A 12,119-nucleotide genomic window follows, 5' to 3' on the forward strand; every position below is an offset into this window, starting at 1 on the left:
TTTTATTATATTTAAATGCTCAGTCAGATACGTACTTTAAATAGTTATGGATAACGAAGAATAAACAAAACCGATTTTTAAATTTTTTTTTTATGTAAATTAGAGATAGAGTATATAATGACGAGTATATGGCACACCTTTTTATGGTATCGTAGAGATAAAGATAATATATAATTTCGCCATAAACTTGTAAGAGTGCAATTGACAATGAGTTTTCACTTGACTTTGGCAATAAAATTTTTATTTCTTCACGCTTTTAAGATTTTTATATATTAGTCTTTAGAAAACTTCTAATCTTTTAGAAAAATTAAATTTTTTAACTTGAAATAATTTTATTTATTTGTGGTTAAAATGGTGAATATATTCAGGTTTCTAAAATATAGATTTCAAGAAAATTTCATATAAAATAGAAAAATATTTGGACCTTGTTAGATGGTTTGAAAATATAAGTACTTTGAAATAAACATAAATATTTATATGAAATTAATATATATCTACATATCTATATAATTAATACAATAATAGTATTAACATAATTTATTAATATAGTTGTAGTCAGTACATACATATATATATACATATATTGTTGTATATGTGAATTATATCTGACGTTAAGACTCTTCTCAGCATCTACAGTCTAAGCTTAGCCTGACTAAAGATTGGTTTCACAACGGAAAAACGACAGTATATGACAAAATATCGGTGGAAGTTATTTTTACAAAAAGGACAGCATATTTCCTGAGGTTTTTTCGTCCATTTAGTAATTTCTAAATCAAATTCCATAAAGTATGTAAGAGGACTTCGTAGACTGATATAAAAAAATCTTATTAAAACAAAACGAAGACATGTTAATTGTAAAACGAAGCAATTGCCATGGCTGTTAGGTGTAGAACTCTGAATGAATCTGAAAGATTAGGTTCATCTTGACCAAATTATAATGAAGCCAATAAAGAGTGATTATATTTAATTATGTGGTAATAATGATGTTGTAGAAGCTTAACGTTACCCGTAAAAAACATTGCGAACTATAGTTAATACACCACAATATGTTGCTAATTAAAGTACTCGTTTACACAAAGCCTCAACATCCCCTATGTGAAGATCGAAACAGGTTTCTTAAGCGATAGATATATTGCTAAATAGATGAAAGCTACAACTACAACAAAAGCTAAGTTTAAAATCTAACAGATAATAGTTTAACTATATGAAGATTTGAAAGAACCCATGTACTTGATCTGTTGATTAGATTTGTAAACTTTTAAGATACATAAATATGTGAAGAGATAGAGGAGTATAAACTCCTGTCACTTTAAAACTGTAAATTAAATTTATTTATTTAAAAACAAACATTTAATTACACTAGTTTGTATAAAAAAAAATAAATAGTTGCACAGAAAATCTATTATTCTATTGTTTCTATTATTCTACCGTAATGTCTAAAAAATGTATATAAACATCTAATACAAATACATAAGCATGATATCCTCCAGATTCGTGTGCTTAAATTAAATGAAGTTATTAAATTATAATACAATATATTAGCATTTGACTTACAATAAAATTTAATGTTAAAAAAGTTTTTTAATTTATTTATAGAGATTGTAAATAATATTTCCATTTTTGTTACGAGTACATCCCCAACCTACCCTAAGACATTTCAAATGACTTAAGCCTAATGCATATATTGGATGGAAACATATTTAGAAATCACAAATATTCACTCGAATTTCTTGTTGTATGCTAACTATAGGAACAACTATTTATATCTATTTTAAATAGAAATATTTAAATATTTATCTATTTATAAACATGTCTAAAGGAAATACATATAGACAACAAAGATATTAACTTTTAGTTCAGGTTTCCTAACTACTGTAATATACATCTAGGGGGTGTGTATATTGAAAATACAGGTTCAATAGCCATTGCCTAACTAACCAACTACTTAGTATCTAACTGACTAACTACTAAGCGTTTAAATAACAAACTAGTTAGTGTCTATTCGCGTAAATAAATAACTCTTAACAGTATTGATTGAAGTACTGTTAGTCTAAAAATTACGACTGAGTAATAATAAAAAACAAAACGCTCTTCGACTTAATCTAGCACTTTAATATACACTTCATATGAATTTCTGGATATATAGTACAAATGGAAGTTGCAAATTCGATTAGCATGCATAATTATCTAAATTTTATTGAATAAGCAGTCCATATGGTGCATTTAGCCTCAGTAAAATATCTAATTGAGAAATTAACTGAGCTCATCACAGGTCCTAATGGGTGATGGTTTCCCGTTCTGTATTTGAAGTCAACCTTCTATAAAAAATATTCATTTTTCTTATATATTATATCATGTACATCTCAAAATAAATATTGTATACCATAAATTTTTCAGCCAATTATTCCATAATTTCCTGATTATAGGAGTCGCATGGATGCTATAGCACCTCAGTAAGTGCAAGAACTGCAAATTTACTGATACCCAAGAGGTCTTTTGTTCTTATGTTATTTAATCTAGGCGTATCCTAATCCTATTTAATTCTAGTGACCTCACAATTTTTGAGGCTACTAAATTATAATAATTGATAAGTTGAATTAGGATTAGTAGGAGTTGTCCTCTTGTAGTTAGATGTACCATATTAGGAGATTAATCATAGTTTAATTGAATATATTTTAAGATTCAGACTGTATCTACAATATTCGGATTGATAGTATTATTCAATCGCTTTTTGTATAGCACTACTAGTTTTTAATTTAGTTAGATTGTTTGTGAAATCATCAGCGGAAATCAGCGCTCTCTATCCTTTTTCCTCATTATGCTTACATGAAAGGGTGTCAGCTAATATTAGATGTTGCTTAAGAGTGATACGAAATAGGTATTAATCTTATATTAGTTAACTAAATCATTAAATTTTGTATATAATGGTAAGAAAATAATATTAAATATATTATTATTTTCAAATATAACATCTCTATTGCCTAAATGCTCCTATACTTCATATGACCTTAAGGAATACATTTAATACATACAATTAATCTAAAATGAATATAATTTATAACTAAAAAAACGTTACATTATAGATGAGATATACATATAGAATTATATAAAATAAGGTAGGTATTTTAATTACTTTTGTAACTGTGTACTACACTGAATTACGAGCTTGGAAGTCACACCTTTCGTGCTCATACTAACCTGTAGTTGGGTACAGTGTATTTTGTTACTCATACTATTTTTATATTCGTAAATCTTAATTATGGGATATAACTTCATAAACATTTCTAAATATCTCGAAATGTTAAGAGATGTGATTATTCTTAAAATTTTATCTTTATTGTTTTTGTTACCAAATAAACTTCAGCAAATTGAATAACAACATGGGATTTATATTACGTCTATAATCAAAATTTTCTTTTAAGATTAGATTTACTACTTGCAGATAAACCTTAATGATCTATTCTTCAAAAAAGCTTAGAGACCTAAATGAATTTCATCGAAATAAGTTTCAGTCGTTGTTGAACTCTAAATTAGAATGTACATAAAATGCGCAGTTTTAGTGGTACTCCTTGTAGCCGAGTTCCAGACTACTTTACAGGTAAGCATATATAGTATATGTGGCTGAAGGGAGGACATACTTAAAAATGAAAAAATCTCAAAACGCAGATATCACTGCCAAATGATGAGACCTACTATGCGGCAGTAGTTGAATTTCCACCAAGTAGTTCTGGCACAGCTAAGGCAAAAGTGAAGGATAATTTGCAACGTATGAAGGCAATAATTGAATCAGAAGAAACACGCGATTTGGATATACTGGTTTTTCCGGAATATGTACTGAATAATATGGAATGGAAAACTTTTGTGCCAGATCCACTACAAAAGATTGCTCCATGTGATATACCCAATAATGACTGGTTTCTGACAGAAATGTCATGTGCAGCGCGTAGTCGTAATTTATATGTTGTCATCAATTTGTTGGAAAAGGAGTTTTGTGGAAATCGTACCATTGATTGCGATAAAAGTGGCTTTAATACTTACAACACAAACGTTGTCCTTGACCGACAAGGGCGCGTGATTTCACGTTACCGCAAAACTAATTTGTATCGTTACGAGTGGTATTCAACAAATGTCAAGGTTAAGCCTGAATTAGCTACATTTGACACCGACTTTGGTGTTACTTTTGGACATTTCATCTGTTTTGATATGCTCTTCTATGAACCATCAATGGTATTAATCAATGAATTAAATATAACTGATATTATATATCCGACATACTGGTTTTCGGAACTACCCTTCTTAACAGGTGAGTACACGGAGTGTGTTTAAAAAGTAATGTGAAAAAAAGACGACTCCTTCTTTTTGATGTATTGGTTGTGCTGTTAGTAACATATGTAGTAACTAACGGGTAGCTGCAATGTGTAGTTTGAGTTTGTCAAACGATTGAGCAAGATGTGCGTTAGTAGAGTTGACAATTACGAATTAAAGAATTTGAATGAAATTTTGGAAAAAAACTACGAATATAGTTTAATGTATTGGTTGTGATTCCAGTAACGTAAGTGTTAACTATCAGATAGCTGCAATGTTTAGTTTATATTTGCCAAATTAATAAGCAAGGAGTACATCTGTATATTCGGAATTTTTTTGTAATGCAAAATGTCTAATCGTAGAGCTAGCATAAATTGTTATATAAGAACTAGGGTTAAGTGCTTCAAAGTGATTAAAATCTTAAAAAAAATTTTTGACGATATTGGTAATTGATATAATTTGGTGAGTTAGACTATAATACGGTTATAGTATGGCTTAAGTTTAAAAAACAATTAATGGATTGTGTGTGCTAATATAACAATTAATTTTAGATGAGGTCAAGTGGTCGGTGAGTGACCTTGCATACCAACGTCCACTTGAGCACCAATAATATCCGTTATAATTCCAAGGAATTTAGCTATTATAATATATATATCCACTAGGTTGCTGAAAAAGTAGTGGTGTCTCATAGTTCAAGTGAAATAATTTTATGCATGCTTTTGACATTAAACGAATGGCTTTTACATCACTATAACATACTAGCACATATCGTACTGAATTTCCAAATTTTTTGGTAAACATAACATCACTGGAATTCCAAAATCCACTTTACTGTTTGGTAAGTAAAGCCTCTCTGATTTTCTTTCTAAATTTCAACAGATACATATAGTACTATCTTCTTTAATAATGGATGAGATAATTGTAAGATCATGCAACGTCTCAAGATCTTAGCTTAAAGAACATATTAACATTGTTTGTCAAATTTTTAACTATACTAATAGAAATGTATAAATCCATAGGGAACTATTTTAAAAGGGATGGAATAAACATTGCATAGAAATACTTTCTTTATAAATGAAAAATTCTCATTACTCTTCGATCATACCTTATATGCCAAAAATTATATGACAAAAATAAGAATATTTGTTTAATGTATATATTTGCAGCTGTGCAGTTACAGGAAGGCTGGGCTTTTGCAAATGATGTCAATCTACTAGCAGCTAATGCAAATTATCCCAGTGAACAAAACACAGGCTCTGGTATTTATGCCGGTAAACTTGGACGTATTAGTGCTTCTATCTATGAGGATGAAACTACTAAAGTACATAAAGCTAGAGTCCCTAAGCATTTGAATCGATCGACATATGAAATGCCACCTATTACAATTGAAATGCCTACATTGGAAACGAAACGTTTAACGAAAATTGGACTACTACGCGATTACAATGTGGATATTTTCCGCACGAAGTTATTGCCAAGCAATTTCACCGCAGTTAAGGAGTTAATTTGTCACAATACATTCTGCTGTCAGTTTGATGTGAATCGTACACTTATCAGTAACTCGCAGTTGCACAGTTCCTACTTATATCGATTGGCAGCATTTAGCGGTGTAAATACAACACATCAACGCATGGATCCTAGCGAGTTGAGTATATGTGCAGTTATTGCTTGCACGTCTACAGATCTGTATAGCTGTGGGTATATATTCCCAGAAGGTGTACCTGTGGCTAATAAGTACTACTTTAATTATATAAATATAACTGGAAAATTTAGAAAAGCCAATCGCCGCCTTATCATGCCCAGCACGGTCGATGGTGCTATGATGCCGTTACCAGTTACCACGTTTGTTTGGAATGAGATAGAAAAGTATGTCTGATAGTTTTATAATGAACAAAAAAATTAATTAATATCTATTTACAGTGCAAACTCTACAGAGGTTTCTATAACACTTAATTCGTCGAAAGCAGATCTACTTACTTTTGGCATTTGGGCAAATTATTACACCACTGCGGTCAGCTCTCACAATTTAAATCCATCTTTGCCAGAAGTGTTGATTCCTACACGTCCTACTCCTACATCGGCTGGTATCCTGCATACTCCTAAGGTGTTCGGTATCTTGTCTGGCTTATTTGTTTTATTCTTCAGTATTAAAACATTTTAATTTTTATTTGTGTTTGCTAACATATCAAGAATCAAGAATTTTTAATGAAAAATTCCTTTTTAATTTACTGAAATTATTTACGCCTGTCCTACACTGTTAAAGCGATGAAGATCGAAGTTAATAAATATTTCCTTACGTTTACATGCGAAGTATCCTTGTACCTTGACACGGTTACCTTTACAGGTTACTCAGTTTTTAATCAATGTTAACTTAAAAATTTAAAGAAAATATAAAAAAGCATAAAAAGAGCGCACCATATGTACTTTTTATTAATAATTAATGTTCATCTACTTTGCTACCAGACAACAGCCCGCATTAATTTCAAAAAAGGTGCCAGCGAAAATATCCTTCGGTAGGTATTTTTTGTTGTCCGCATTTGTGCTCTGAGCATAAGACTTCTGTGTAGACTTTCCAGTGCATGCGCACCTCGGAACTCTTCGCTCTCTTCACAGTCACAGTCCTCAACGCTCTCAATCTCCACAGGTGTTTTTATTTGTTGAAATTTCTAACAGGTAGCATCCTAACGGTACACACGTTCTGCTGCATGGTCCTGTAGGATGCTGGGTACGTACACCGCTCGAGTTGCCACTCATACATTAAAGTCAACAGTTTCGCATAAATGAAAATGGACCGAGCCGTTCAAGTGGGATGCTTTCTACCGTTGTTTACAGTACATTCCGCTCACAACTAGGTCGTGTGTGCCTCAGGGTAGTTATTTTGTCAGTTTTGACCTGTTTGCTGGCAAACGTTTAAGTATCATATGTTGACTGCCTTTTTGTTTGCTTGCCAGAATTTCAAATAAATTATGCTACCTTTCACAGCGGAAACGGAAATTTTTTAATATTAAAAATGAAAGTTTGAAATTTATTTTAAAGTTGGAACTGTGGCAAAAATTTAAAATTTGCTGGAGATGAAAGTTGTTACTGTTAAGGTTGGTAAGATTTATTATTTATGAAAATCAAATGGTAGTAGTAGTTATGGTAAATAGATATGTTGGAAAGTGAACACATTTTATTTTATAACACTAGTCGAGTCCAAAGTGTATTGCTACATTTTATAGAAAAAAAAAATGATTTTATTTAAAAATTTATTAACTTTGACACTTAAATTTTAAGTTTTAAAAAACATTTACAGGCCTTATGACATCGGTTGAGAGGGTTTACTTGGCTTATAACCTAGGCTAATATAACACAGAAAATAAAAAGAATATCAAGAGACTATCAGAACAGAAACTTCTTATAACTTTTCATCTAGACTTTTCGCTTTAATTCACGCACCGTAAACACAGGCAATATCCACCGAGAGAGAGAGATATTGGTGACATCGCGATTAATTGGGAGGACATGCTGTCCTTACTTAGGAATCACGTTTGATAAGTGGTTCACTTGGCATAAGCACATACAAGTCAAAAGGAGTAGTTGCGCAAAAACACTGCACCGCTTACAACCACTTTTCAAACGCGAATAACAGAAAGCTGATCTATAGCCAGATAATTAGACCAGCGCTACTTTATGGGTGTGTCGCGTATAGCAAAGCTGCCGACTTCACTCTTTAGAAGCTATAAGTTGCTCAAAGTCAAGCTCTCCGAAGGCTCTTTAAAATGCCATGGTACAACCGCACAAATGACATGCTAAGAGACCTTACAATAGATGCGGTCAAAATATACATAAGAGACAAAGCGCTGAAGCTATATGCGAAAACCGATAGGCTGCGCTACTTAGCACTATCTTATCTCAGAGTAATCAGTAACCGCACACGGCGGTACGCAGATCTTAGACGAATCATTGAATAATCACGAAGCTTATGAGGAATACTTAAATTAGTCAGTGAGATAGGTGGGACTCTGCAGAAACCTCCCAGTCATCACAGAGTAAAAGTGCCCAGATGCACTAACTCGGAAAAGGCTCAACAAAGGTATTGACCCTAAATAGAAATGTTATAGCCTATATTCGATTTATTTTCATAGAAACTATTAAGTATATATCTGTTATGTTATATGTTGATCAAAAAAGTGATTTATGAGAATATGGGGTTCTTGTAAAGCCAATATTCATCAATTTAATGGAGAGTGTACGTAGCATAATATTTGATTTTAAATATTGTTTTGGTGTGATAATCACTAGAAATATTAGATCTAAATAAGAATGCAAGTAAGCCTATATTTGGCTACTTTATATAGGTACTCTCTAGTATAAAATTCGATTTTATTTTTTCTTATGATGATAACCTTAAGTATTGAACTTAAGTAAAGTAAGGAATAAAAGTAAGTTCCTTTATGAAAAGAATATGCAGAATAAATTTAAATGCAGATAATATCTGGGGTGTAACTGAAAATCGGTTTATAAAAATTTTTTTTATTTGGTGACTGACCTAAGTACATAGATACCCTTTGTAAACATGTAAGTAAGCTTATTTTCGACTACCTTATGTTGCGAGTATCTAATAAAAAATTTGATTTTACTCATTTTTTGTATTGTGACACCATACATAATATTAGCTTCAAGTAAGAATGTTATAGGCTTGATTAAATGTTATAGTCATAATCCATTTTATAGAGTATACGGAGTATAAATATTATGCAGATCGATGGAGTGATAAAGGAGAAAATTCAATCCAAACACTTTATTTGTATGATGTCCGATTTAAGTATTAATCTTCGCTAATCATATGAGTAAGTTAAGTCACTTTGTGTAGAGACTACCTGGTATAAAATTTTAACAATGTTTTTGTGTGGCGAACATCCTAAAAGGAATACTTTATATATATTCGGTCCCAGTATAAGTAATATACAGCTTCATTGACTTGTTCAGCAATGCATTAGGTACGATCCAAAAATTATATATATTAAATATATATATTAATTAAATATATATAGACATATTAATTATATATTATATAATTTAACAATTTTTATTAGTAATTTATTTTATATGTGATTTTACTAAAAATTGCTTTAAAATTTTAACCATTACATATTTTTTGTTGCACTAAAAAAAAAATCGTTTTTAACACTATTACTCTGAGAGTGTTGTAATATGCCGAAAAATTGTTTAATTGATTGTAAGTTTTGGAGATTTAAATTTTTGGCTTGGTTCCAATATATGTCACTGTGCACTATTAGTAAATCATATATGAATCCACTTGGCTCCTTTTCAATAAAATTAAAATGGAATTGAATTAAGTGGTGGATTGATTTTAAAATAACTTTACATTTTCGTAAATAAACGCTTGTCAAAAAGTTTTCAAATAAATATGAAATATTTTTAATTTTTAATAAATTTAAAAATAAAGTAAGCAGAAAAGTAGAACTTTTTAAAACTTCTATAGCCTTCACACACATACGAAGCTTTATTATATATCACCTATCTATTTTTAGTTAATTTTCATAGAAAGTTAGATATATTTTATAAATAACAACGTAATTTACAATAAAAAACTCAAATTTTTAATTTTAAATGGAATCATAATATATGATAGGAATAAAAATAAACCAGCTCCCAACGGAGCGAGGCACTGCGACCATAATTGATCTTTTGTGAAGCAACAGATCCTAACCGAACAGAAGACATTCCGCCTTTCGAATGAAAGTCAGAATGTCAGCTGTTGAGGACCTCTTAATGTCAGAAGGGGGAAGTAGTTCTCGATCCAGTGAGTTGAACTTACCCACAAAAATATGTATTATAGTACTATCAGAATTAACTATCGCAGAGTAGAGAATAACCAGAAGTTATAAGTCATTATCCTAAACCTGTGTATATATCGAAGCCTGTTGAGAATTTCTTGAACTAGCAAACATCGAGAAACTTTAAAAGTTGAATGTACGAAACGGGTTAATGAAAATATTTTTCAACAACATTTGATTTACTTCGATCATATAGCGAGCTGATTGGAAAACTTGGAATAAGAATTGAAAGCACTAAAAATGTAACATTAAAAAGTTCACATAGTCATAGTGGGTGAATCAATTGCTACCTTCTTCTCAGAAAGAAAGCGATCTGAACATAAGTCATAGGACTAACCATAATGTTTTGTTTTTTCGACAGCACTGAAGAATATCTAAACAATACGAACTCGTTTTATATACAACTATGGGGTGTACTAGTAAATATGGTATTGGAATAATTTATTATACTTTATTATTATAGTTTATATATTCTAATAGTTAGCAATGCAATAAGAGCAAAAATGTAGAACATGGCGTTGGTTTCTGTGTCATAAAATCTTGACTCACACCTTTGATTTAGGGAATAAATACGAGTAGTACAAACCGCAAAGTAGCGCGTAGTCTCAAACACCAAAAAAAGGTTCCCTGAGTGAAATCATGCGAACGCGGTATCTCTGGAATGAATCAGTCTTGAAGAGGATGGAATGTTTTGTTTCATATGCTACATGTTCTCATGTTCTCATGTTGGATTGACGTTATGTACAGCATTTCAACTCGAGAGATGACTCTTGACGTAGACGGGGTGTTTCAGTACGAAAACTACATGTTAAAATGTTAAAGAGATGGATATAATACAGGTAACAGTTGGCTTGACAATATATAGAGCATTTTAACGCAAGTAATGAGTCCAGACGTAGGCGTAGTATTTTAGTCCAAGAACTACATGCTTAAATGTTATTGACGACGGTCGGTTTCATGTTACTGGCGACGGTACAGAGATCAATTCAACTCGAGGGATGACTTTCGATGTAAACGCGGTGTTTTAATCCAAAAAACAACACAAAAAAAAGAACAACTAATAAAACAAGACTATTAAAGGCGATGTCTGTTTCCCCGGGAGTCATGAGTCTCGACATAAATGGAGTGTTTTGCTTCGTATACTACATGCCCCGTTGACAGTGCATAAAGTATTCCACTTTATACTTAAAAAAAATATTTAAAAAAAAATATGCTAATAACACAGATACGTTCTGTAATAATAAACTTTCTAATAAATTGTATTCGCAATCATTTCAAAACTTCAAATTTTCGTTTTGTAGTTCATATTTAAAATAAGAACCTCTCCAAACTTTTACTGACCTTGAAAAAGAAAAAAAATTTGTCCAAACAAATGTTAACTTAAATTCCAAATACTTCGAAGCCTTGATGAGTTTAAGTAAAATGTCAATCATACTTTTGTTTTACAAATTAAAAGCTGTTGAATGAACTGAAGCATTTCCACGCAAATCCTTTAATTTGTCACAACAAAAGCCACTAATTACGAATTCATTAAGACATATTTTCCTTTAAACGACTTACTGACAAACCCTCATTAAGCCGGCGTTTTGTCATTTGCATAATGTTAACAAAATCAACGCAAATTATATAAAATCAATATTGAAAATTTGTATCTTAAGTAGAAAAATAAGCAGCAATTATTTTTTCAAATGATCAAAGCAAAGCAGAATTTTCCAAAAAGAAAAGTTTTACTGTTTTTATAATTTCCCTTCCTCTGGTTTTTATTTCAGTTCAGTTTTGTTTGTTAAAAAAGTCATTTCTTGGCATATTTTGGCTTAAAACTGCTTTTCCGCCTAAAAGGATGCAGCACGAAATGAGAAGAAATTTAATTCAAAGCATAACTTCGACATAAACGGTAAGTGTACCCTAAAAAGGATTTAATTTCCGCTTTAATTTGATTTTTCCTTTTGCTTAGCGTAAAAAAAACACTTT

The 12,119-nt window shown here is 31.0% G+C and overlaps 1 protein-coding gene across 1 annotated transcript; it reads left to right on the forward strand.

Annotated features, from left to right (window-relative positions):
- Positions 1 to 3,486: 3,486 nt before the first annotated feature.
- Positions 3,487 to 6,715, forward strand: LOC119669322 (vanin-like protein 1). Its single transcript, XM_038079163.1, has 4 exons — positions 3,487 to 3,598; positions 3,667 to 4,303; positions 5,472 to 6,171; positions 6,226 to 6,715. The coding sequence occupies exons 1-4, from the start codon at positions 3,536 to 3,538 to the stop codon at positions 6,464 to 6,466; spliced, it is 1,641 nt and encodes a 546-aa protein (XP_037935091.1). The 5' UTR covers positions 3,487 to 3,535; the 3' UTR covers positions 6,467 to 6,715.
- The last annotated feature ends 5,404 nt before the right edge of the window (positions 6,716 to 12,119 follow it).

This window comes from Teleopsis dalmanni, chromosome 1 (assembly GCF_002237135.1).
Source record: "Teleopsis dalmanni isolate 2A chromosome 1, ASM223713v2, whole genome shotgun sequence".
Lineage (NCBI taxonomy): Eukaryota > Metazoa > Arthropoda > Insecta > Diptera > Diopsidae > Teleopsis > Teleopsis dalmanni.

Excerpts from the sequence above, each read along its gene's own strand:
- LOC119669322 (XM_038079163.1), top strand. The coding sequence starts at position 3,536 with ATGTACATAAAATGCGCAGTTTTAGTGGTACTCCTTGTAGCCGAGTTC. Across the intron at positions 4,304-5,471 it reads GGAACTACCCTTCTTAACAG|CTGTGCAGTTACAGGAAGGC; the intron begins GTGAGTACACGG and ends ATATATTTGCAG. Across the intron at positions 6,172-6,225 it reads GTTTGGAATGAGATAGAAAA|TGCAAACTCTACAGAGGTTT; the intron begins GTATGTCTGATA and ends ATCTATTTACAG.